The sequence below is a fragment of the Podarcis vaucheri genome (genome assembly GCF_965113315.1).
Source record: "Podarcis vaucheri genome assembly, chromosome: 13".
In the NCBI taxonomy this organism is placed as follows: Eukaryota; Metazoa; Chordata; class Lepidosauria; order Squamata; family Lacertidae; genus Podarcis; species Podarcis vaucheri.
The window spans coordinates 39,992,688-40,019,847 of NC_138751.1; the positions used below are offsets into that span (position 1 = coordinate 39,992,688).

Here is a 27,160-nt window from a genome sequence, read left to right on the forward strand (position 1 = left end):
AAGTTTAGATGTGTCTCCCAAAAAGGTGTGATTGCTAAGATGTTGGTCCTGGAATCACACTGCACCACAGAAGGAGGAATAGTCACCATTTACAAGGCTCAGAACAGGATAGAGCACTGACAGTAACAGAAAAAAGACTCCATAATATATATGTGTGTGTGTGTGTGTGTGTGTGTGTGTGTGTGTGTGTGAGAGAGAGAGAGAGAGAGAGAGAGAGAGTATTCAACTGCTGTCCGTTCATGTTCACACGTTTTAATTTTTTTATATAACTTTTATTTTAAAATTAAAATTATAAGAAAACGGGGAATTTACAGAAGTAAAATCAGAAAGGAGAGAGAGAGAGAGAGAGAGAGAACATTATGCAGCATCAGAGATCAAGGAAAACAACAGAAATACTTAAAGAACTGACCAATCATGTCGGTTCTGCCCTCCTAACAAAAGTCCTGCCCCCCCCCCAAAAAAAATCCTGGCTATGCCCATGCATCCGTGCAGACTTGGAACATGAATGCAGCATATATTGTTGTGATTTAACAAATACCTCTGTGTATTTTGAAAAGGAAATTCCATGGTGATTAAAAATATTCTGAACACACGGTGGATCAAACCATGTTGATCTCAAGTCCTTTGATTTCTTATCACACGTACACCATATGACTAGATATGACTAGATATATTATAAGACTAAAATTTGGTAAAATAGGTTAAATAAAACAAAAGGGGTATGTATGTGTTGTATCATATTGATAGCATTTTCACATAGCTCATACAATGTCTTTATGCTGTCATAGTGACCTGGCCACATGGCTGAGGAAAAGGATTTGGAAATAGAACAAACATTTGTGAATGTCACTTCAAAAGAAATTTCCTCTTGCTAAATGTTGGGTAATGCAAATATGTCATGAGTAAATATTGTGTGTACAATGTATACTAGAATATTTTATTAAAACTGCGATCCCATATACATGTAGTGAACTGCAGTAATTTCCATGGATATTATTGCCAATTAATTGTAAAACTGTAGCCTGAGATGGTCTGTGAAAGGACAACAATGTTCCAGTACCATTTGTGAAGTATCAACCACGACACAACATACCTGGGGAACCATCAAGAAAGGGAAGAAAATGGGTTGGTTTGTCAGTTGGTTTGTTGCTAGGTGGGTTGCTTGGTTGGTTGGTTTTAAATTCCCTGCCTCTAAAAAAAATTTAAAAAAATCTCTAATTCAGATTCTCATTAATTGCTCTCTGATGTTTAGGTCAGGCCTCAGCATAATAATGTAGCATTTGGGGGCAAAGATGGAGCCCAGTAAGCCAGCACTGGAGGCCAAGATGGAGAAGATCTCCACAGCCACCATGTGTTTTCCCTTGGAGCTCAGGTAGACCGGAACAAAGGAGATCCAAACACTACAAAACAGCAACATGCTGAAGGTGATGAATTTGGCCTCATTAAAGCTGTCAGGCAGTTTCCTGGCTAAAAATGCTACAACAAAGCTGAGAATGGCCAAAAAGCCCATGTAGCCCAGGACACAGTAAAAGAGGGCAGCTGACCCTTCGTTGCAGCCTAGAATGATTTCTCCCGTCACATAATGCTTGTCAAAATGGGGAAATGGGGGAGAGGTTCCCAGCCACACACTGCAAATACCAGCTTGGATAATAGTACAAGTCAACACAAAGGCACTTGCCACTCTTTTCCCTACACATTTCCTCATTCTGGAACCTGGTTTGGTGGCCACAAAGGCCAAAACAACAGTAATGGTTTTGGCCAACACACAAGAAACTGTCACAGTGAAAACGACACCAAAAGTCATTTGTCGGACAAGGCAGGTCACTCGTTCTGGTTGGCTGAGGAATATGAAGGGGCAGAGAAAGCAAAGGAGGAGAGACGTGAGGAGAGTGTAGGTCAGATCTCGATTGTTGGCCCTGACAAGTGGTGTGTCTTGATGCTTAGCAAAGATTACTAGGACCAAAAGTGTGAGCAGAAAGAAAAGGAGAGAGAGAAATGCGATGGACATCCCGAGTGGTTCTCCAAAAGTCAGGAAGCTTATTGTCTTTGGAATGCATTGTGTCTGGTCCTTGTTTGGGTAGTGATCTTCTGAGCATCCAATACAGTTATTCATGTCTGAGGTAAAAAATAAAAGATTAGATGCAGACTCATCATGTCTTAAAGAGCAACTACAAATTCCACCAATATGGATCTCTTCGAATGAAATTGGAAATATCTTAGCTATTTCCCAAAAAACCAGATACAATGCAATGTGTTTGAACCCCAAGCCAACTAGCATGTGTAGCTACTGGGGCCTCTTACCAGCTTCATCTGGTATGTCAACTGTGGACATATTTGGATCGGGGTGGCCTGGCCACTGTAGTGTGTGAGGGGGGAGAAGGGGGGAGAGTTGTGTCTCTTACCCTTCTGGGAAGCAATCCTTCCTTGGGGACATGGAGCACAATCATAGCAGCAGAATTTCTCCCCCTCCTTCTTTTCCTTCCTGGACCCAGGAGGGCAACTTGGGCTACACACAGAATGGGGTGGAACCTGTCCAGTGGAATAAGCATGGGAACAATTTAGCAGGCTCTTTGGCTCCCATTATCTCAGCTACAATTAGGAACGCATGACATTCCAAGCATTCTCAGTATTGTATGCGCAGTGGGATTTTAGTATTGACTAAGAGGTGCGAATGACCTCCTTAGAACCAACTCAGGGTGAAAAATACCACTATCCACAACTGGGGGGTGGAAAGGTGCTTAAAATGGCTTTCTTTTGAGCCTCCTTCAGGCACTACAGAAAATGCACAGGGGCTCAAATTGAGGAGTGGGTGAATATTCACCAGCCCTGCACCCAATGTCCAGAGACCTCCTTGGTGTACTTGTTCCCCCTCGGATCTTCCTGTGCTGAGTAGGGGGGTGTAAGGAGCAGTCTAACACACATATCTGAACATGCTTAGAAGCCTCTCTGGGATTTGGAACATTGTGTTATTATCATATTTCCCAACTGAAAAGAGGCTTCAGCTGACTCCTTTTAGAAATTCCCTCATATCTTCCTGCCAAAGACAAGGAGGAATCAGGGGTGTAGTATGAAGACCTATAAAACGTACTGGGTAACAGGTCCTAAAATAAATAAAAAATAAAAAAGCAAAATAAGGATTCCATGTTCCACATGTGCTTCAAGATATGTACCACACTTTGATAGGAACACTCTAGACTCATGATCTGCAATGCAATAATATTTTGTTTACACACATCTCATGGACATTGCTGTCATTCCTCACCTGGAGAAAACTCTTATGCCACACCATTTTGTCCTCATGAATGGAAAATTGCTTTCCTGGGGGAGCCTCCAGATCTATCCTCCCAACCTTGATTCTCACATAGGAGTTATTTGGGAAAGTGACCAAGTTCGTAATATCAAATCCAGTTTCTAATTCCCTGTTTTCACCAAAAGATACTTTTTCTCCAGCACTGTTGTTAAATGAGACACTCCTAAGAAAGGGGTAAAGCTGCATTGAAAGGAAAACAAAGGAGCACTGAATTAAAGCCCAAATGTCACTGAACTCAGTTTGGGGCAGTCTGCCTGTGAATGACAGGGATTTTAAAGCTCAGACTAGAGCTTTAAATCTTTTGAAGGGTGGTTTCTAGACCTTTTAAATAAGCTAAAGTACATAGTTCTCTGCTGAACAAGAAACAATTACAAGGGCTGAAGCCACAGGGTGGAAGCTTTTGATTACAGATGCAGTAGCCCCAAAAAGTCTCAATAACATCTTGCCATTCCACTCTGGACCGTCTTGCACAACAAATTCATCATCAAAGGCACTGAATTCATTGTTGCCCACTTCACTACAAGAAACACTGGTGGCTACAACTCTCCCCTTCCTCCCCTCTCCCTGGTCAGAAGAACCACAGAGCAATTGGAGAAGCCACCGGAATTGCTGGCTTGGTAGGACTTTTCCGTTAACCAATAAGTGCCTTAATGGCCCCCGATAGCAGCGTAAGGGGATGAGAGCTTGTAAAAGGGAAAGAGCCATGGAGGACCTCACTCCCCCAGCCCCTAAACTGTGAGATGAAAGCATCCAAAATGCTAAGGAAAGGCTTAATGCTCACAAGGGCTAGAGAACTCTGTGATGTCCTTTGCGGGAGGCACTTATTTCAGTTGGTACAATTATGGCAGTTATGAACAGTCTTAACAGAGCAGCAGTTATGTTCTGTTATGCTGCTTCCGGTCTCAGAGTTAGTCAGTCTGTAGCAGTTTTTGTCTTAGGTTCAAATCTATGTCAGATGTATTGGTAACATAAGGAACACCTGCCTGTTTGGTATATTTAATCTAAGTCGTGCAAGTACACTGAATAAAACTTATTCTCTGTTTAAAATGTAAAAGAGAGTCCATTGCATAGTTTTTATAGGAGGGGAAAGGGAACCACTTAAAGGGTCAAACAACCCAAGCTCTCTTCCACATAACTCTGTAAATAGGAACTAGTATTTAATTCCCATATAAACGATCAAAGATTGGCAAAGCATGTTCTCCTTCATGGAGAGCACGTGTTGCCGTGGGGTCTGACAGGCCAGTCCTCTGTTGCTGGGCGAGATCGTTTAGATGGCCATTGGGGGTGAATGGGCTGTTTGGGTTACTGGGGAAATTTTGATGTTGCCAAGTTGTGGGATGGATCAAAGGTTTTATATACAGGGCACGCAGCATTGAGCGTTCTCTTTCGCTGCATGCACCGGATCACCCGCCCACCCTCCCTTACTTAGGGCTCTTGCGTTTGACCTTGCTATTCCTGTCATGGGGTTGTCTGCTTTGGGGGCAGGGGCCTGGTAGGAATTTTTTCCATTTGGCTGATTGGCTGGTGCCATTTGGTTTTTGCCTACAGCATAGCAAATCGTCACAACTTGTAAGTTGTGGTTAGGCATTGGTTAAAAATTGGTTGGTGGAGGGGTAAGGGTTGGCTGTGCCTGCCCCTCCAATGCTGCTGCTGCTGCAAGGGAATTCCTTTAAAGGAATGCAGGGTCTTACCATGCTTTCGTCCGAATCCCTTTCATGGGGCTTGGGTTACGCAAGGCCCTGGGAGCATGCGGGGAAAGGTGAGGGTATGGTGCCCAGCTCCATTTTCTCCCCAATATTGATGATGATGATGATGATGATAATAATAATAATAATAATAATAATAATAATAATAACAATAATAATAATAATAATAATAATAATTTATTATTTATACCGCGCCCATCTGGGCGGCTTCCAAAAGAGTATTAAAATACTGTGATACATCAAACATTAAAAGCCTCCCTAAACAGGGCTGCCTTCAGATGTCTTCTAAAAGTCTGGTAGTTCTTGTTCTCTTTGTTTACCCTTACTGGCTTTCACTGGAAACTGGAAGTCAGTTCTGCCCCTGGGCGGGAACAGATAGTCGTAACCAATGCCTAAGCAACCACCCACATTTATGTATTTTAATAAAGTTGTGGCCAAAATTATGCCAAACACCTTAAACAAAAATTCTGTGTGAATTGTGATCCCTAACCACTGGTCCTGCTAGCTAGGGATCATGGGAGTTGTAGGCCAAAAACGTCTGGAGGGCCGAGGTTGAGGAAGCCTGACTTACAATCAGTTCCAATATATTGCCTCTTGGAAAAACCATCAAATTTATTTCTCAAATTCTCTATAGGGAAAATGAACAGGAGCCACACTTGAGTGGTAATTGCACAGAAGGAAGGAAATAATAATAACAGAAGAGATTGAAGTTGAATGAGAGAAATGCTGTATGGTTATCTATACTAATTTTCAGGGCACTGTTGCACATACCCCTGGACATCATGATCCTGCCCATGTCAAATGGTAACCAGTACCTGCCAAGCTTGCAGTTTTGGTAGTTCCTGCATCTCTCCTTCCATTGCTGCCCTCTGTTTGGACCTGTGCAAGAATGTGTTATGTAAAGCATGTGCCATGGCATAGACAGCATTATAGACACTGTAGCTGTGGCCAGTCATGCTCATCTCAAAATCAGATGAAGGGAGCTCCTCCAGCTTCTCCTCTCCGGTGCAGCTTCCACTGGGCTTCTCCTCTGTGTTGGAGTTTGGAAATAAACAGCGAAAAACCAGGGTCCAGAACTGCTTGAGAAAGTCATCTCCATTTTCCTCAAAGGGGTTTAGGAGCTGAAGAAAGTCTCTGAATCTTTGCACCTCGTTTGAATGAACTGTAAAGGAGATGGAACCTTGGAAGACTTGCATATCCCATCTTTTTGGATAAGTGGTTCCTATGAAATCAAGCTGAGCAGTCAGAATCCACACTTTCCTCATAGGTGTCCCAGCCACATTTTCCCTTTCACATTGTGCTAACATTGGTTGTAACGCAAGTATGGATGCAGAATTCCCGCAGAAAATAACAGCACTGGCTTTGCTCTTCACAATCACTTGATTCACTTGGTGATACAGTAAATGAATGTTATTATATTCATAACTAGTTTGGGGAGTTCTCTCTAAGAAGGCCGAGCAAATATGCTTCCTGGAAAGCAGAGGTTGCAGAGTCTGCATACACTTCTCTCCACTGTCATTATTGCCTGCAAGTAATCCGACCCATGTCCATGAAAAGTGGACAAGTAACTCAACAATCCCAGTGTACTGATGGTCATCGCTGGGCACCATCCGGTAGAAGGGAGTGGATCGGCTTTGATCCGTGTTCTGTGGAGCAAAGGAGCCATAACTGAGCTGAAAGGAAAGGAAATGAAGAAATATAAATTGGTTCATGGATGTAGTAGAAGGAACTCATATGCGGTGTCTGTTCTGTCAAAAAGAGTGGGAGAGAAAACTGCATTTCCCAAGATAGGAGCCATGAGAGGCTGTGTTGCATACATAGCTCCAACATCCAAGAAAAAGTCATAGACACTGGATTGTAGAAGGATGAGTAACCTCATACCCAGGGCCTTATGCTGCCCTTGGGATACTCCATGAGCTTACCTCCAGGACACATGTCTCACTCATCCTGTGCCACACACCCCTCCAGTTCAGATACTTGGCTATTATGTGTCTCTCAACAGTAATACTGCCTCTTGCTTGCCTGGATAGAGAGAGGTTGATTTGGAAAGATCTGGCGTTTGCATGGCTGAACTGCAGCCTACAGAAGTAGAGGGATGTCTCTTGCCCCAACTACCATTGACATGTGCCCTCTAAAAGCTCACACATGTGGGAACCCAGCCCCTAGCACTGATTTAAGAAGAACGGTGTGCTGGTCTCGCAGGTTAACCATGAGGTGAGGTCCGAGTCCAGTCCAAAGTCGAGGGCATGCAGTATGGAGGCAGTCCGTCAAAGCTGAAGCTGGGTCCAAGGCAGGGAGTCGGGTGAGGTCAGGAGCTCTGGCAGACAAGCAGGACAGGGTGCAGGCAGGAACTGGCTACCAACAATGTTGCTCCCGCAACTTGGGACTGGCTGGCTTTTCTCTGCCCCGAGGCATAGGGCGGCCCCAGTCCACAGGTGACTCACCTCTCCTGGCCCGGAGGTGAGCACTCCTCCTGCGGGAACTTAGGAGAGGCTGGAGGGTTACCGGACCCAGAGGCAACCTCAGCTTCCCCTGACGGGGCTGAGAGTGGAGCACTGTGGGCAATGGGTCCTCCAACACCTCAGGAGCCAGAGCAGACTCAGCTGGTGCCTGCACCTGAGGATCCAGCACAGGTGAGGACCCTTCAGGCTGAAGCCCCAGCCCCGGCTCAGCTGGTTCTGGAGGCAGGGGCTCCTGTGCAGGCTGGGATTCCTCAGGTTCAGCCTCCGAGTCCGAATCCCAGGCCATCACAAACGGCCTGATATGGTTGTTTACTTGATACTATGGTAACCTCCTAAAGTTACTTACCATTAAATTACATTTTTAAAACCCAGTGCTATTTTTCTAGAAAAAGAGGTGCTGGAGCCCACCATGAACTTCTCTCTTGTTCTCATAGAATGGCATTGGTGCCCAACTGAGAGGTGCCTGCACTGAGCTATGGCAAACACTGGGTGAACACTGGTTAAAGGTCAAGGGTAAAGGGACCCCTGACCATTAGGTCCAGTCGTGACCTACTCTGGGGTTGTGGCGCTCATCTCGCTTTATTGGCCGAGGGAGCCAGCATACAGCTTCTGGGTCATGTCGCCAGCAGGACTAAGCCGCTTCTGGCGAACCAGAGCAGCGCACGGAAATGCCGAACACTGGTTAGGAAACATAATAATAAGTGAGCTGTGAAGTGCCCAAATCAGTATTTTACCTGGGGAATCTTGTAGACACCCAATATGGTTGCTATGTAGAGGGATGTTCCAAAGTCAAGACCCCCAATGACAGTCATCAGATTTTTTTCAATTCCACACCTGTAGTTGGGATGCATGGAAATAAGGTCCAGAATGGCCCGGTAGGTCATCCTTTTACTGGTGTAACTGTCATAGATGTGGAATCCCAAGGTGATATTAGGCAAGATCGTGGGGTTCTCATTGATCTCCTTGACCGCAAACACCAAAGCCAGAATATGCTGATAGTTCTTAGGCATAATACTGTAATGGATAGAGGAAGGATAGTAACCAACATTTCTAGATCCGTGAAACATTTTCAGCTTGACATATTTTCAACTTGGGATGCCATGTGTGTTTGTCATAGCCTGGCTTGGAGGAGAACAAATGGGGCTCTTAAAGCCTACTTCAAAGGTAAGATCAGCTTTTAAGATTCCTCACCAAAAACTCTTCTCAGGCTTGGTTTAATATTCCAAGGGATAGACCAGGGAAGGGCTCACACCTCTTCTCCAACATGCTATCCTTTGGGAGCCTTTGCCTATACTATAGTGTGGCTGCTCTTACAAGAGTATCTACTGAATTGGCCGCCACTCTTTACCTCATCAGAGCTATGCATAATTTGTTTACATTTGTTAGATTCCTCACCCAAAACTCTTGTCAGGATTGCTTTAATGTTAAGACCAGAGAAGGGCACCTCACTTTACCTCCAACATGCTCCCTTACCTCTGAAATCAGGATGGTGCTGTGGAGAGCATAGAAACAGGTGGAATTTCTATTTCTCTCCCCATCCCTCACCATAACACACTCTGGGGTCAAAGCAAGCCTCTCTCAAGAACTCAAAGTGAAACCAGAGAGCTATTTTACCACTTGCACTTTGGGGAGTATCCTGTCACCTCCCCCATCCCCTATATCTCCCCTCCTGTCTGGTGATGGGTACTGGAAGCTTTCAACTGTTGGATGTTGATTACTTCTCCGAGGGTGCTTCCAATGTTTTGGTTCCAGTTACAGATAGGTAGCCGTGTTGGTCTGCCATAGTCAAAATAAAAAAATTCCTTCCAGTAGCACCTTAAAGACCAACTAAGTTAGTTCTTGGTATGAGCTTTCGTGTGCATGCACACTTCTTCAGATACATTGAAACAGAAGTTGCCAGATCCTTCTATATAGTGAGAAGGTGGGGAGGGGTATTACTCAGAAGGGTGGTGCGAATAGGAGATTGGCAGATAGCTGAGATGAGCCTGTTGACGACTCTTAACGACTGTAATAGGTCTTACAGGAAAAGGCAAGGGGTGAAAAGGTGAGAAATGGCTTAGTTATGTATAATGGGATAAGAATCCAATGTCTTTGTTCAAACCAGGTCTTTCCATGGTTTTAAGTTTGGTAATGAGTTGTAATTCAGCAGCTTCTCTTTCCAGTCTATTTCTGAAATTCCTTTGTAGTAAAACAGCTACTTTGAGATCTTGTATAGAATGTCCTGGGAGATTGAAGTGTTCTCCTACTGGTTTCTCTGTTTTGTGATTCTTGATGTCAGATTTATGTCCATTTATTCTTTGGCGTAAGGTTTGGCCTGTTTGTCCAATATAGAGAGCTGAAGGACACTGTTGGCATTTGATGGCATACACAATGTTAGACGATGAGCAATTGAATTGTCCCAAGATGGTATGTGTGATGTTGTTGGGGCCAGTAATGGTGTTGTCCGGGTGTATGTGGCAGCAAAGTTGGCATCTGGGTTTATTGCAGGCTCTGGTGCCAGTGTCCGTGTTAAGTCTGGTTGTAGTATTATTGTGGGTTAGGAGTTGTTTAAGATTGGGCGGCTGTCTGTAGGCAATGAAAGGTCTTCCTCCCAGAGCTTGAGAAAGAGAACTGTCATTGTCCAGGAGAGGTTGTAGATCTCTGATGATGCGTTGTACTGTTTTAACTTGGGAGCTGTATGTGATGACTAGAGGTGTTCTGTTATTTTCTTTTTTGGGTCTGTCTTGCAGCAAGTTCTCTCTGGGTATAAGTCTGGCTCTGTTGATCTGTTGTCTAACTTCATCTGCTGGGTATTTTAGTTCTGAAAAGGTTTGCTGTAGATCTCTTAGGTGAGAGTCTCTGTCTGTAGAATTGGAACAGATGCGGCTGTAACGTAGTGCCTGGCTATATACAATGGACTGTTTGGTATGTTTGGGATGGTAGCTAGAGGCATGTAGATATGTTTGTCGGTCAGTTGGTTTACGGTATAAGGTGGTGTCTATGCGCCCATCCTGTATTTTTATAGTAGTGTCCAAAAAATGTATTTCTTGCATAGATTGATTCATTGTAAGGTTGATTGTAGGGTGAAAATCATTAAATTTCTGGTGAAAGGTGTCCAGGGTCTGTTGGCCATGTGTCCAGATGATAAAAATATCGTCAATGTATCGCAGGTACAGGAGAGGTTTGAGTGGGTAGGAGTTTAAGAAACGTTGTTCTAAATCTGCCATGAAGATGTTGGCATACTGTGGGGCCATGCGGGTGCCCATTGCTGTGCCGCTGATCTGAAGGAACAGGTCATCACCGAATTTGAAGTTGTTGTGGGTAAGGACAAATTGGCAGAGTTTGGTGGCAAGGTCCGCTGTGGTTTTATCTGAAATGGTGTTCCTTATAGCTTGTAAACCAATGTTTTTGGACACTACTATAAAAATACAGGATGGGCGCATAGACACCACCTTATACCGTAAGCCAACTGACCGACAAACATATCTACATGCCTCTAGCTACCATCCCAAACATACCAAACAGTCCATTGTATATAGCCAGGCACTACGTTACAGCCGCATCTGTTCCAATTCTACAGACAGAGACTCTCACCTAAGAGATCTACAGCAAACCTTGTCCAATGTTTTGGGTTGTGATTCTAACACCTATGAGGAAATTCAGTGTGAAGTGTGGGACAATGCAAGCTTCACACATTATTTAAGCTCCACACAAACTAATCAGAATGAGTGCTCGTTAAAAAGCCAACACTGTCTAATATGGATGAATGCTAAATAAACAAGTCATCTGAAAGTGACTCTGGTGTTTGCACCTGTTTGGGGACTCTGCTTCTCTTACTTCTTTGGCTCTTCAGTGCATTCAGAAGCCCCTCATTTCAAGAAGGGCTTCCACAGCAGAAGCTCAGATTTCCTTTTTTTAAAAAAAAAATATTTTATTGTTTTTTTCCAGATAGAAAATTATCCATCAATTTATACAGAAAAATATCAGTTACAGAAAGAAGAAAAAGAAGAAAAGAAAAATTGATTATTTCATGCTTGTTCCAGTCTATTTAACGGACTTCCCCACATCTCCCTCGCAGTGCATTCTTAACAATAAAAATTTCAGCAAATTATAACCTTGTTTCATGCGTTTCTTTTATACCTCCAAAGTTTACGTTTTAGTTTAAATTACTTATTGCCAATTTACTTTAAGCAGCTAATATAATAGCACTTCCAACCTTTAAACATTAATCCTTTCATTAATTTGATTATTTAATTTCAATATCTTCTGCCCTCTTTGCTGGAGCTAATCTTTCCAATTCGTGCGAATTCTTATAGTTCGGAAGCTCAGATTTCCAAGTAAGACTAAACCTTTGCTCTTCTAATAAAGCACTGCCTGGAAGAAAATTGTGAAGAGGAGGGAGGAAATGGGGGATCAGAACTGATCAGCAAGTCCAAGCTATCTCATCTTACTAGCAGTTTCAGATCACCATTTCCCTTCTCTAAGCTAACTCCTCAGTTTAGCACCTCTACTATTCATACCTCTGACGGGGGGGGGAGGGAATCCTACCGAAATTTATGGTTAGCATTGGGGAATCAGAATCAAATGATTTGTTGATGTGTACGTGCTTACTACTTACAAGAAAGTACGGACTTGATGGGTGATAAGGATTTCTCTGAAGTCTTCTTTAGCAAAAGAGCCAAAGATATGAGAAGCAAGTCCACCAATTATAAAGTCACCAGGCTGATAGAATTCATGTGGAATGCTGAGCGAATGATTGGTGGTGCAACGTTTGTTATGTTTGCACATCACATGTGGCAGAAAGGAGAGGATGTACACAATAATCAGCAGCATACTGAGGCAAATGTTCCTTCTAGTCACACATCTTTACTTCCATCGAGAACATGCCTGTTAGCTTCAGAACCAACCTCACTAGAATCTTTTGCCCTCACACAAATGCCATGTCATTCCACCAATCCACAGATTAAAAGACTGTCTTACAACTCTCCAAGTGAAAAGTGGAAATACTGCCTCTTCCTCTGCCCTCCCCATTGTTTGAAATGGCAGGAAGGGATTCTTTAATACTAGTCTTTGTATAGTATTCTTTCAAAATCTATGAGAACCTTATCCAAAGGAGATTCAGTGATGACAAGTGTGATAATTACCAATGAGATAATAACTAGGTGCTGTTATTGCTGGGAAGATTGGGAGAATGGAGAAAAACATGTTTTGTGATGTTTCATGAAAAGCCATCTCTGTCAATTCCTGAGACGACACACAAAGGGCACACAAAGTAAACTACAAAGAATAAGAAAAGAACAGTGAGCCTGTCTTTTTTCAGAGAAGGAATGCTTCACTTGACCATAGAATATGCATTATCTGTCCTCTAAACCTTCCTGCATGAACCTCCCTTTTTTAGCTTACTGACTATTACACTAAAACAAACTAGGGGAAGGCAGGTTCGGTTTAAAAATAGGAAGGTTTATACAGGGGCGGATCTACTATGAAATGAATGGGTACTATGTGGCACCTGTAGCAGTGCCAATCTGTAGTTTCAGCACATGGATAATTCCTAGGCTTTAATGGTCTAATATATCAAAGAGGACACTGCTGACAACAAAAATGGTACAAAGCAATTAATACAAAATAACTGTATGATGGAGAGCATATGAATATTAACTATAGAGTAGTCTGAAAGAAAAGACTGGCAGTGGGATATACTACTGTTTCCTCCTTATTAACTGCTGTTTGTCATTTAGATCAGGCCGCAACACAATGATGTAACATTTGGGGGAAAAGATGAAACCTAATAAGCCAGCACTGGAGGCCAAGATAGAGAAGATCTCCACAGCCACCATGTATTTCCCCTTAGTGCTCAGGTACACTGGAACAAAAGAGACCCAAACACTACAAAACAATAACATGCTAAAGGTGATAAATTTGGCCTCATTAAAGCTGTCAGGCAGTTTCCGGGCTAAAAATGCTACAACAAAACTGACAAAGGCAAGGAAGCCCATGTAACCCAGGACACAGTAAAACATGACAACCGACCCTTCATGACAGTCTAGTATTATTTTGTCCATCACAGAGTGCGAGTCAGAATTGGGGAAAGGTGGAGATGTTCCCAACCACACAGCACAAACACCAATTTGGATAAGGGAACAAGAAAGCACAGTGGTGCTTGCCAGTCTTTTCCCCATCCATTTCCTCACTCTGGATCCTGGTTTGGTGGCCCCAAAGGCCAGAACCACAGTGATGGTTTTGGCCAACACACAAGAAACAGTCACTGTGAAAAGGAGATAGGCTAAATAAGTAAATAAATGTCCTGTCCGTTTCATCATGTAGCTGGGCAAAGCGGAGTAAGTTAAGCTGTCAAATAGGATGTTATAACTCCCACAATACTTTAGAGGTTGGTTCTCTTTTGCCAAGTTAGGCCTCCTCAGGCCACAATAGTGCTGCTGCTGAATTGGGCTTGCATCTGGAGTAGTTTACACTTGCATATTGTAATGAATATAGGGGTTGCTCGTGCGTAAGTTGCCGCCACTCCTGGCTGTGTTGCCTTGTTAAACCTTTCTGTCTGGACAGCCCTTCACTTCGTGGCTGCCTCAGTCGCTAGCAGAATCCGTCAGTGGGCGTTTCTTAAACCTTTCCAACATAAAAGCTGTTTGACGCCAAGTCTCCTCCTACTCTCCCTGTACGGAAGTCTTCTGCGCAGGGAGGACGTGGGTAGCGGAGGACCCGTGCTCTCCCCGCTGGTGTCTGGCGAGGAGTCCTGGAGCCCTCTCGCCGATTCCCCCATCTGCTCCCCTTTGTCCCTGGTGTTGCACTGATTACCTTCCCCAGCTGATGATGAGCTGCCTCTCTCCCTGCTGGGTCCCTCTCCAGCATCACTTGGGAGCCTTCCCTCCGCCTCTGGCTCCGATGTCAGTTCCCTGACATATATCTTATGCTGGACTTGCTTTACACCATCTTCTTTTGTATGTGATTGCTTCCTTTGCGTACTAGAATATTTTATTGAAACTGTAATCCTATATACACATAGTGAATTTCATTAATTTCAATGGAGATGATTCCCAAGTAATTGTAATAATAATAATAATAATAAATTTTATTTATATCCCGCCCTCCCCAGCCGAAGCCGGGCTCAGGGCGGCTAACAACAATAAAACAGTACAAAGGTACAACATAAACAACATTCTAAAATCATTCATTATAAAAATTAATTAATTCAAGCCACTAGCAACCATTGGGCCAGAGCTCTGCGAAGATTGCCGAGGGAGGGAGTCAGGCTGTGCCCTGGCCAAAGGCCTGGTGGAACAGCTCTGTCTTGCAGGCCCTGCGGAAGGATGTCAAGTCCCGCAGGGCCCTGGTCTCTTGTGACAGAGTGTTCCACCAGATCGGAGCCACAGCCGAAAAAGCCCTGGCTCTAGTTGAGGCCAGCCTAACTTCTCTGTGGCCTGGGACCTTCAAGATGTTTTTATTTGAAGACCGTAGGTTTCTCTGTGGGGCATACCAGGAGAGGCGGTCCCGTAGGTACGAGGGTCCTAGGCCATATAGGGCTTTAAAGGTTAAAACCAGCACCTTAAACCTGATCCTGTACTCCACCGGGAGCCAGTGCAGCTGGTATAGCACTGGGTGAATGTGATCTCGCAGCGAAGACCTCGTAAGGAGTCTCGCTGCAGCATTCTGCACCCGCTGGAGTTTCTGGGTCAGTCTCAAGGGCAGCCCCACGTAGAGCGAGTTACAATAATCCAGTCTGGAGGTGACCGTCGCGTGGATCACAGTGGCTAGGTCAGGGCGAGAGAGGTAAGGAGCCAACTGCTTAGCTTGGCGGAGATGGAAAAATGCCGCCTTTGTTATAGCTGCAATCTGCGCCTCCATGGAAAGGGAGGTGTCGAAGATTACACCCAAACTCTTAACGGACGGTGCTGGCACTAATTGCGCCCCCGCAAGAGATGGGAGTTGCCCCCCCAATCCCATATCGCCCCGTCCCAGCCACAGGACCTCTGTCTTCGAAGGATTTAGCTTCAACCGGCTCCCACGTAACCATCCAGCCACAGCTTCCAAACATCTGGTCAGTGTGTCTGGGGCCGAGTCAGGATGGCCATCCATCAACAGATAGAGTTGGGTGTCATCGGCATACTGATGACAACCCAGCCCAAAACTCCGAACAAGCTGGGCGAGGGGGCGCATAAAGATGTTGAAAAGCATTGGGGAGAGTATCGCGCCCTGAGGCACTCCACACACCAAGGAGTGGCGCGATGACAATTCCCCCCCAAGCGCCACCCTCTGTCCCCGACCAGAGAGAAACGAGCGCAGCCATTGAAGGACTGTGCCCTGGATCCCCACGTCGGTAAGGCGGTGGTCCAAAAGTTCGTGATCGACCATGTCGAAAGCTGCTGATAGATCTAGAAGAATCAGCAGCCCTGACCCGCCTCGATCCAGCTGTCTACGAAGGTCATCTGTTAGGGCGACCAGAGCCGTCTCGGTCCCATGACCAGCGCGGAAGCCAGACTGGAATGGATCCAGAGCCAATGTTTCATCCAGAAACCCACCAAGCTGTTCAGCAACCGCTCTCTCAATCACCTTACCCAGGAATGGAAGATTCGAGACCGGGCGGTAATTGGATAGATCTGAGGGATCTAATGATGTTTTCTTTAAGAGCGGACGCACCACCGCCTCCTTCAGTTCCCCTGGGAATATCCCGGTGCCAAGGGACAAATTGATGATATCCCCCAGGGGGCCCCGCACCTCGTCTGGACATGCTCTAATCAGCCAAGACGGGCACGGGTCGAGAGGACAGGTGGTGGGCTTTCCAGCTCGGAGGAGTCTGTCCACATCGGCTGGGGATATCCGGTCAAAGTGGTCCAATACTGGACCCGAGGACAGTCGAGGGGCCTCCAGTTCCTTTATTGTATCCAAATTGGCAGGGAGGTCATGGCGGAGCGACAAGACCTTCTCCGCAAAAAAGCTCGCAAATGCCTCACAGCCGTGTGTCAATTTGTTATTTAAATTTGGCTGTCCCTCAAGGGACGTTAAAGACCTGATTATGCTAAATAATTGCGCTGGGCGAGAGCTAGCGGATGCAATGGAGGCCGAGAAGTATGACTTCTTAGCAGCCTTCACCGCCATCTCGTAGGTTTTCATAAAAGCCCTATAAGATGTTCTTGAGGCTCCGTCACGGGCACCCCGCCATACTCGCTCTAGCCGTCTGAGGTCCTGCTTCATTTTCCGAAGCTCCTCGGTAAACCAGGGAGCCCGGTTTCTGCGGGGTCGCAGAGGGCGCTTAGGTGCGATCTCATCGATGGCTGCCAGGAGCTGGGCATTCCAGCCCTCAACAAGCTCAGTCAATGAGTCGCCAGGGGGAGCAAGGTCCCGCAAGGCTTGGCGGAATCTCTCGGGGTCCATCAGCCTCTGCGGGCGAGCCCAAATTGGCTCGCCACCTAAGCAGGGTGGGGGTGGAAAGTCAATCCTGGCTTTCAGAGCGTAGTGATCAGACCATGGCACCTTCGTTGGAGGAGACATGATCACATCTATACCGACGCCAAAGATCAAATCCAGCGTGTGGCCTGCTTGATGTGTGGGGCCCGAAACAAACTGGGAGAGCCCTAGTGTCGCCATGGAAGACACCAGGTCCAGAGCCTGTGAGGAGGGAGTGGCATCGGCATGGATGTTGAAGTCCCCCAATACCAATAGGTTAGGGAACTCCAAGGCCCAGCCGGCCACCGCCTCCAGCAGGCCTGACAGGGTGGCTGCTGGTGCGCTAGGTGGCCGGTACACCAGCCAGACAGCCAAGCTCTCCTCGGAGCCCTTGTAAGACTACAACCTGAGGTGTTCTGTGATAGGAAATGAATGTTCTGGTACCATTTGTGAAGTATCATCCATTAAGCAACTGTCCTGGAACACCACCAAAAAGGAAACACAAACAGGTTGATTGGCTGGTTTTAAATGCCACACCTGTGAAATTATTATTTTTCGCTCTCATTCAGTTTCTGATTAATTGCCCTCTGGTGTTCTGGTCAGGCCTCAGCATAATAATGTAGCATTTGGGAGCAAAGATGGAACCCATTAAGCCAGCACTGGAGGCCAAAATGGAGAAGATCTCCACAGCCACCATGTGTTTTCCCTTGGAGCTCAGGTAGACCGGAACAAAGGAGATCCAAACACTACAAAACAACAACATGCTGAAGGTGATGAATTTGGCCTCATTAAAGCTGTCAGGCAGTTTCCTGGCTAAAAATGCTACAACAAAACTGACAGTGGCCAGGAGGCCCATGTAGCCCAGGACACAGTAAAACATGGCAGCTGACCCTTCATTACATTCCAGAATAATTTCTCCCATCACAGAGTGCTTGTCAAAATGGGGGAATGGGGGAGAGGTTCCCAGCCACACAGTGCAAATACCAGCTTGGATAATAGTACAAGTCAAGACAATGGCGCTTGCCAGTCTTTTCCCCACCCATTTCCTCATTCTGGATCCTGGTTTGGTGGCCATGAATGCCAGAACAACGGTAATGGTTTTGGCCAACACACAAGAAACAGTCACTGTGAAAACCACACCAAAAGCCATTTGTTGGACAAGGCAGGTCACTCTGTCTGGTCGGCTGAGGAAGATGAAGGGGCAGAGAAAGCAAAGGAGAAGAGACGTGAGGAGAGTGTAGGTCAGATCTCGATTGTTGGCCCTGACGAGGGGTGTGTCTTGATGCTTAGCAAAGATTACTAGGACCAAAAGTGTGAGCAGAAAGAAAAGGAGAGAGAGAAATGCTATGGACATCCCAAGTGGTTCTCCAGAAGTCAGGAAGCTGATTGTCTTTGGAATGCATTGTGTCTGGTCCTTCTTTGGGTAGTGATCTTCTGAGCATCCAATACAGTCATTCATGTCTGAGGTAAAAAAGAAAAGATTAGATGCAGACTCATCATGTCTTAAAGAGCAACTACAAATTCCTCCAATATGGACCTCTTAGGATGAAATTGGAAATATCTTAGATATTTCCCAACAAACCAGATACAGTGTAATGTGTTTGAACCCCAAGCCAACTAGCATGTGTAGCTACTGGTGCCTCTTACCATCTTCATCTGGTATGTCAACTGTGGACATATTTGGATCGGGATGGCCTGGCCACTGTAGTGTGTGAGGGGGGGAGGGGGGAGAGTTGTGTCTCTTACCCTTCTGGGAAGCAATCCTTCCTTGGGGACATGGAGCACAATCATAGCAGCAGAATTTCTCCCCCTCCTTCTTTTTCTTTCTGGACCCAGGTGGGCAACTTGGGCTACACACAGAATGGGGTGGAACCTTTCCATTGGAATAAGCATGGGAACAGTTTAGCACATATAGCAGTATAGGATCTTTGCCTCCCATTATCTCAGCTACAATTAGGAACGCATGTCATTCCAAGCATTCTCAGTTTGTATGCACAGTGGGAATTTAGTATTGACTAAGAGGTGCAAATTATCTCCTTAGAACCAAGTCAGGGAGAAAAATACCACTATCCACAATTGGGGGGTGGGGAGGTGCTTAAAATGGCTTTCTTTTGAGCCTCCTCAAATTGAGGGGTGGGTGAATATTCACCAGCCCTGCACCCAATGTCCAGAGACCTCCTTGGTGTACTTGTTCCCCCTCGGATCTTCCTGTGCTGAGTAGGGGGGTGTAAGGAGCAGTCTAACACACATATCTGAACATGCTTAGAAGCCTCTCTGGGATTTGGAACAATGTGTTATTATCACATTTCCAAACTGAATAGAGGTGCCAGCTGAATCCTTTTAAAAGCTTTCTTCATATCTTCCTGCCAAAGACAAGGAGCAATCAGGGGTGTAGTATGAAGACCTAGAAAACATGCAAATTTCTCATTATGATTTGATCAAAACAATGCTGAACCCAAACGTGTAACAGGTCCTAACTTTCTATTAAAATAAAAAAATAAAAAAGCAAAATAAGGATTCCATGTTCCACATGTGCTTCAAGATATGTACCACACTTTGATAGGAACACTCTAGACTCATGATCTGCAATGCAATAATATTTTGTTTACACACATCTCATGGACATTGCTGTCATTCCTCACCTGGAGAAAACTCTTATGCCACACCATTTTGTCCTCATGAATGGAAAATTGCTTTCCTGGGGGAGCCTCCAGATCTATCCTCCCAACCTTGATTCTCACATAGGAGTTATTTGGGAAAGTGACCAAGTTCGTAATATCAAATCCCGTTTCTAATTCCCTGTTTTCACCAAAAGATACTTTTTCTCCAGCACTGTTGTTAAATGAGACACTCCTAAGAAAGGGGTGAAGCTGCATTGAAAGGGAAACAAAGGAGCACTGAATTAAAGCCCGAATGTCACTCCTTACTGAACTCAGTTTGGGGCAGATCGTCTGCCTGTAAATGACAGGGATTTTAAAGTTCAGACTAGAGCTTTAAATATTTTGAAGGGTGGTTTATACACCTTTTAAATAAGCTAAAGCACATAGTTCCCTGCTGAACAAGAAACAATTACAAGGGCTGAAGCCACAGGGTGGAAGCTTTTGATTACAGATGCAGTAGCCCCAAAAAGTCTCAGTAACATCTTGCCATTCCACTCTGGACCGTCTTGCACAACAAATTCATCATCAAAGGCACTGAATTCATTGTTGCCCACTTCACTACAAGAAACACTGGTGGCTACAACTCTCCCCTTCCTCCCCTCTCCCTGGTCGGGAGAACCACAAAGCAATTGGAGAAGCCACCAGAATTGCTGGCTTGGTAGGACTTTTCCGTTAACCAATAAGTGCCTTAAAGGCCCCCAATAGCAGCGTAAGGGGATGGGAGCTTGTAAAAGGGAAAGAGCAATGGAGTACCTCACTCCCCCAGCCCCTAAACTGTGAGATGAAAGCATCCAAAATGCTAAGGAAAGGCTTAATGCTCACAAGGGCTAGAGGACTCTGCGATGTTCTTTGCGGGAGGCACTTATTTCAGTTGGTACAATTATGGCAGTTATGAACAGTCTTAACAGAGCAGCAGTTATGTTCTGTTATGCTGCTTCCTATCTCAGAGTTAGTCAGTCTGTAGCAGTTTTTGTCTTCAATTCAAATCTATGTCATAGGTATTGGTAACATAAGGAACACCTGCCTGTCTGGTATATTTAATCTAACCCGTGCAAGTACACTGAGTAAAAGTTATTCTCTGTTTAAAATATAAAAGATAGTCCATTGCATAGTTTTTATAGCAGGCGAAAGGGAACTACTTAAAGGGTCAAACAACCCAAGCTCTCTTCCACATAACTCTGTGAATAGGAACTAGTATTTAATTCCCATGTAAACGATTAAAGATTGGCAAAGCATGTTCTCCTTCATGGAGAGCACCTGTTGCCGTTGGGTCCGACAGGCCACCCCTCTGTTGCTGGTCAGGATTGTTTAGATGGCCATTGGCAGTGATTGGGCTGTTTGGGTTACTGGGGAAATTTTGATGTTACCAATTTGTGGGATGGACCAAAGGTTTTATACACATCTGGAGGGCCGAGGTTGAAGCAGCCTGACTGGACATCATGATCCCACCCATGTCAAATGGTAACCAGTACCTGCCAAGATTGCAGCTTCGGAAGCTCCTGCATCTCTCCTTCCATCGCTGCCCTCTGCTTGTACCTGTGCAACAATGTGTTATGTAAAGCATGTGCCATGGCATAGACAGCATTATAGACACTGTAGCTGTGGGCAGTCATGCTCATCTCAAAATCAGATGAAGGGAGCTCCTCCAGCTTCTCCTCTCCAGTGCAGCTTCCACTGGGCTTCTCCTCCATGTTGGAGTTTGGAAATAAACAGCGAAAAACCAGGGTCCAGAACTGCTTGAGAAAACCATCTCCATTTTCCTCAAAGGGGTTTAGGAGCTGAAGAAAGTCTCTGAATCTTTGCACCTCGTTTGAATGAACTGTAAAGGAGATGGAACCTTGGAAGACTTGCATATCCCATCTTTTTGGATAAGTGGTTCCTATGAAATCGAGCTGAGCAGTCAGAATCCACACTTTCCTCATAGGTGTCCCAGCCACATTTTCCCTTTCACATTGTGCTAACATTGGTAGTAAGGCAAGTATGGATGCAGAATTCCCGCAGAAAATAACAACACTGGCTTTGCTCTTCACAATCACTTGATTCACTTGGAGATACAGTAAAGGAAGGTTATTATACGCATAACTAGCTTGGGGAGTTCTCTCTAAGAAGGCCAAGCAAATATGTTTACTGGAAAGCAGAGGTTGCAGCGTCTGCATACACTTCTCTCCACTGTCATTATTGCCTGCAAGTAATCCTACCCATGTCCATGAAAAGTGGAGAAGTAACTCAACAATCCCAGTGTACTGATGGTCATCGTTGGGCACCATCCGGTAGAAGGAAGTGGGTCGGCTTTGATCCGTGTTCTCTGGAGCAAAGGAGCCATAACTGAGCTGAAAGGAAAGGAAATGAAGAAATATAAATTGGTTCATGAATGTAGTAGAATCATAGAATCATAGAGTTGGAAGAGACCACAAGGGCCATCGAGTCCAACCCCCTGCCAAGCAGGAAACACCATCAGAGCACTCCTGACATATGGTTGTCAAGCCTCTGCTTAAAGACCTCCAAAGTAGGAGACTCCACCACACTCCTTGGCAGCAAATTCCACTGTCAAACAGCTCTTACTGTCAGGAAGTTCTTCCTAATGTTTAGGTGGAATCTTCTTTCTTGTAGTTTGGATCCATTGCTCCGTGTCCGCTTCTCTGGAGCAGCAGAAAACAACCTTTCTCCCTCCTCTATGTGACATCCTTTTATATATTTGAACATGGCTATCATATCACCCCTTAACCTCCTCTTCTCCAGGCTAAACATGCCCAGCTCCCTTAGCCGTTCCTCATAAGGCATCGTTTCCAGGCCTTTGACCATTTTGGTTGCCCTCCTCTGGACATGTTCCAGTTTGTCAGTGTCCTTCTTGAATTGTGGTGCCTAGAACTGGACACAGTACTCCAGGTGAGGTCTGACCAGAGCAGAATACAGTGGCACTATTACTTCCCTTGATCTAGATGCTATACTCCTATTGATGCAGCCCAGAACTGCATTGGCTTTTTTAGCTGCCGCGTCACACTGTTGGCTCATGTCAAGTTTGTGGTCAACCAAGACTCCTAGATCCTTTTCACATGTACTGCTCTCAAGCCAGGTGTCCCCCATCTTGTATTTGTGCCTCTCATTTTTTTTGCCCAAGTGCAATACTTTACATTTCTCCCTGTTAAAATTCATCTTGTTTGTTTTGGCCCAGTTCTCTAATCTGTCAAGGTCGTTTTGAAGTGTGATCCTGTCCTCTGGGGTGTTAGCCACCCCTCCCAGTTTGGTGTCATCTGCAAATTTGATCAGGATGCCCTTGAGTCCATCATCCAAGTCGTTGATAAAGATGTTGAATAAGACCGGGCCCAAGACAGAACCCTGTGGCACCCCACTAGTCACTCTTCTCCAGGATGAAGAGGACTAGAAGGAACTCATATGTGGTTTCTGTTCTGTCAAAAAGACTGGGAGAGAAAACTGCATTTCCCGAGATAGGAACCAGGAGAGGCTGTGTTGCAACCTCCAAGAAAGAGTCATAGACACTGGATTGTAGAAGGATGAGTAACCTCACACCCAGGGCCTTATGCTGTCCTCGGAATACTCTACAAAGGATGTCCCCAGGACACATGTCTCACTCATCCTGTGTCACACAGTTCATATACTTGGCTAGTATGTGTCTCTGAACAGTAATACTGCCTCTTATTTGCCTGGATAGAGAGAGATTGATTTGGAAACAGCTGACGTTTCCATGGCTGAACTGCAGCCTACAGAACTAGAGTCATGTGTCTTGTCTCAACCACCACTGATATGTGACCCCTATCAGAACGGCCTGATATGGTGGTTCACTTGGTACAATGGTAGGGACGGCCCTGGCGGAGGCTATTCTCTCTTTCCTCCTCATGGAAGGTGTAAAAGGTGACATCAGAGACAACCTTATGGTCACAGCAACCCATTTATTGCTCACCAGGCACCAATCATGTTTTCTTTCAGATACAAGGCGAACTTAGAAAAAAAATTATTTTAGCTATTTATATTTTTTTATATCTAAATCCTTTAAATATAGAAATCCTCCTACTATTGTTAAACTTTCTGGGATTGCAGGGACTTTAATGGCGGACAAATTTCTTTCTTTCCTTCCTGAACTGTAACAATACTCCCTCTAGCGGAGTTTGGGATTTACAAGTGCCTGGGAACAAACTTTATTTTGACTCTCTGCTGTCTTTTTATCTACACTGGGGGACTGCCTTTCCCATGGGAAAACAGACAATTTGACCTTGATCCATAGACAGGTGTGGAATGAGTGGCCCACCGAAAACAAGATCTGCAAAAACGAAAGCAGGGAAAGCTCAACTTGTGCAAACAACTTTGACTACTCAGTCACGCAGATCATCTGTCCCAGCTGTATTAGAGGAAGCTGAACAGCCAACAACAGAGGATATGGCTACAGGAGGAACTGGTGCTCTTTTAAAAGAAATGCTAGATCAATTTGCAATCCTAAATAAGAAGGTGGATGATCAAACGGCAAAAATTGACCTAGCCACATCCTCTATTACAAAATTGTCTGAACAAGTGGCACAACACTCACAAGCAATTGGAAATCTTAAAGAAGCAGTTTCTGAGAGTCGGAAATTGGCTGAAGCTGCCAATTTAAAGGCAGATCACGCAAATCAGAAAGTTGAGGAAATAAAAGGGGAGGTAGGGCCACTACATAAACACATCAGTGACCAGCAGGCCTACCTGTCTATGGTGGAACTGAGAAATCGGGAAAATAATTTGAGATTATGATTTATCCCAGAGCTTGAGAAAGAAGATTTGATTGACTATTTGACAGTAGAATTCTCTAAGTTCTGGGGTATAAAAGTAGACATAGATTTTAAAATAACAACTGCATTTAGACTGGGGAGAGTAACAAGGAAGGACAGACCCAGGGATTGTTTGATCATTTTGAGATCCAAACAGGAGAGAGACAAAATATTGGACCTTCATTTTAAGAAATCACTTGAGATCCAAGATAAAAGAGCGGAAATTTACAAGGATATACCAAAACAACTTTTGGACCTCAGAACTGTATACACTGACCTAGCAAGATTATTGAGAAGCAACGGGATACCCTACAGGTGGGAGTTCCCTCAAGGCTTATCTTTCAACTATAAAGGAAAGAAAATTAAAATTAAAACAAAAGAGGATAACCAGAAGTTCCTGCAAGACCACGGAGAGGACCTTCAAAAGGGAATAGCGGCTCCTTGGCCTCTACCACAGCCTGGAATAGAACCAACACCTTCTCCCTCGGGTCCGGAAGAAAAGGAGGACACCCCATAAAAGAGCAACAACAGATTGATTCAGGATGTCTCTGCAGCTGTACAGCTGGAACATTAATGGCGCAAATTCCCCGGGAAAAAGGAAAAGGATTTTTCATATCTTGAAAAAAGAACATTTGGATATAATCTGTTTGCAGGAAACACATGTGACGAGACTCCATAGGAAAGTGTTAATTAACAAAAGACTGGGCCAAGAATTTATCTCATCAGACAGAGTTAAGAAGAGAGGCGTGGTGATCTACGTAAAGGAGAACCTGTCACCGAAATTTTTGTTTAAAGATGAACAAGGACGAATCCTGGCAATTGAAATACAAACTCAAGGAGAAAAAGTCTTGATATTAGGAATTTATGCACCAAATGAGGGGAAATCGGAATTCTACAAGAAGCTGCATGAGATATTGCTGGACTATCTGGACTACTCTAACATAATAATGATGGGAGATATGAATGGGGTGGTCTCTACCCTTATGGACAAGTCTCAAAACCAGAAATTAACTAAAGATGGCAGATTACCTAAAACCTTTTTTGAACTGACAGACAATATGGATTTGATTGATACTTGGAGGACAAGAAACCCTCTAGGTAAAGAGGGAACTTTCTTCTCTGAGGCCCATCTGTCATGGACAAGAATCGACCAAATCTGGACAACTAGAGGGCTGGCACCTAAGATTACAAGAGTGGAAATCTGCCCAAAGACCTGCTCCGACCATAACGCCCTGAAAATGGAATTAAGTTTTACCCCAGCCGGCTCCTTCAGATGGAAAATGAATGACAACCTGCTAAGAGATCAAGAGATCGTAAAGAAGGCCCAAAAAGCTTTAAAGGACTATTTTGAAATTAATTTGAACACCTCGGTGGAAAAGAGAATAATCTGGGACGCAAGTAAAGCTGTAATGAGAGCGTTTCTGATACAACAGAATACGATCAAGAAAAAACTCTGGAATGAAAAAAAGGATAAGATATTGGAGAAGATAAGAGATGGAGAGAAAAAATTGAGATCAAAACCAAAATCAAAAGAGATTTTGAGAGAAATTAAATTCCATCAATCACAATATACGAAATTGATAAATCAAGAAGTGGAATGGAAAATTAAACAAATGAAACAAAGATCTTTTGAATCAGTGAATAAATGTGGAAAACTGCTAGCATGGCAGTTGAAGAAAAGACAAAAATTGAACTATGTTACCAATCTAGAGGTTGAAGGGAAAAATATTCAGAAACCAGGTGAAATTAGAAAGTGTTTCCAGAAATATTTTAAAAAACTATATACGCAAGGGCCCGAGGAAGTGTTTGAGATGGATCAATTTTTAAAAGTCAATGGTCTACCAGAACTATCTCAGGAAAAGAGATCAATCTTGAACCACAAAACAACACAACAGGAAATTGAGGAAGCCATTCAGAATATGCAGTTGGGCAAATCTCCAGGCCCAGATGGACTTACCTCCAAGTATTATAAGATATTAAAAGACTATCTGATACAACCATTAATGGAGGTCTGTAACCACATTATGGAAGGAGGGAGGGCACCGGAAACGTGGAAAGAAGCTTTCATTACATTGATACCTAAAGTGGAAACTGAAAAGACTCAGCTTAAGAACTACCGTCCCATCTCACTCCTAAATGTGGATTACAAAATATTTGCAGACATTTTGGCAAGTAGACTTAAAAAGGTATTGAATGAAGTAATTCACAAGGACCAGGCAGGCTTTCTCCCAGGCAGACATTTGTTTGACAACACTAGGAATATTATTGATATTCTGGAACTTTTGCAAACCAATATTAACACTAAAGCAGTGTTAATTTTCATCGATGCGGAGAAGGCCTTTGACAATATTTCCTGGAAGTTTATGAAGAAAAACTTGGAAGGGATGGGAGTGGGACGGGGGTTTGAAAATGGTTTAGAAGCAATTTACTCAGAACAAAAAGCTAAGTTGATTGTGAACAATGTGGTGACAGAAGAGTTTCAAATTGAAAAAGGAACACGGCAAGGGTGCCCTCTCTCCCCCCTATTATTCATTTCAGTCCTGGAGGTGCTCTTGAATATGATTAGGAAGGACCGGCAGGTACAAGGAGTACAGGTCGGAGCGAAACAATATAAACTGAAAGCTTTCGCAGATGACTTGGTTTTAACACTACAGGAGCCAGAATCTAGTACAAAAAGAGTTTTAGAATTGATTCAGGAGTTTGGTCGGGTGGCGGGATTTAAGTTGAATAAACAAAAAACCAAGGTGTTGGGAAAAAATTTGACAACTTCAGAAACAGATGGGTTTCAGAGGGAAACAGAGTTAAATGTGGTTAAAAAAGTGAGATACCTGGGGGTTAACTTGTCTTCCAAAAATTTGAATTTATTCAAAGATAATTATGAAAAATG

The 27,160-nt window shown here is 44.3% G+C and overlaps 2 protein-coding genes across 4 annotated transcripts in view; both read right to left on the minus strand.

The window, feature by feature from the left end:
• Window positions 1-375: 375 nt before the first annotated feature.
• On the minus strand, window positions 376-12,623 carry LOC309515974 (vomeronasal type-2 receptor 26-like). Its single transcript, XM_082194345.1, has 6 exons — window positions 12,076-12,623; window positions 8,213-8,492; window positions 5,832-6,689; window positions 3,263-3,490; window positions 2,403-2,529; window positions 376-2,115 (listed from the first exon to the last, which is right to left on the minus strand). The coding sequence occupies exons 1-6, from the start codon at window positions 12,288-12,290 to the stop codon at window positions 1,220-1,222; spliced, it is 2,604 nt and encodes an 867-aa protein (XP_082050471.1). The 5' UTR covers window positions 12,291-12,623; the 3' UTR covers window positions 376-1,219.
• Window positions 12,624-17,291: 4,668 nt separating this feature from the next.
• Window positions 17,292-27,160, minus strand: part of LOC309515973 (vomeronasal type-2 receptor 26-like) — a 50,836-nt gene continuing 40,967 nt past the window's right edge. For all 3 annotated transcript variants that reach the window (XM_082194344.1, XM_082194343.1, XM_082194342.1), the window contains 4 exons: window positions 20,989-21,846; window positions 19,499-19,726; window positions 18,603-18,729; window positions 17,292-18,317 (listed from right to left, as the gene is read on the minus strand). In XM_082194344.1, the coding sequence (XP_082050470.1) occupies window positions 17,422-18,317; window positions 18,603-18,729; window positions 19,499-19,726; window positions 20,989-21,846 (2,109 nt within the window). In that variant the 3' untranslated portion in view covers window positions 17,292-17,421. The remainder of the gene's footprint in view (window positions 18,318-18,602; window positions 18,730-19,498; window positions 19,727-20,988; window positions 21,847-27,160) is intronic.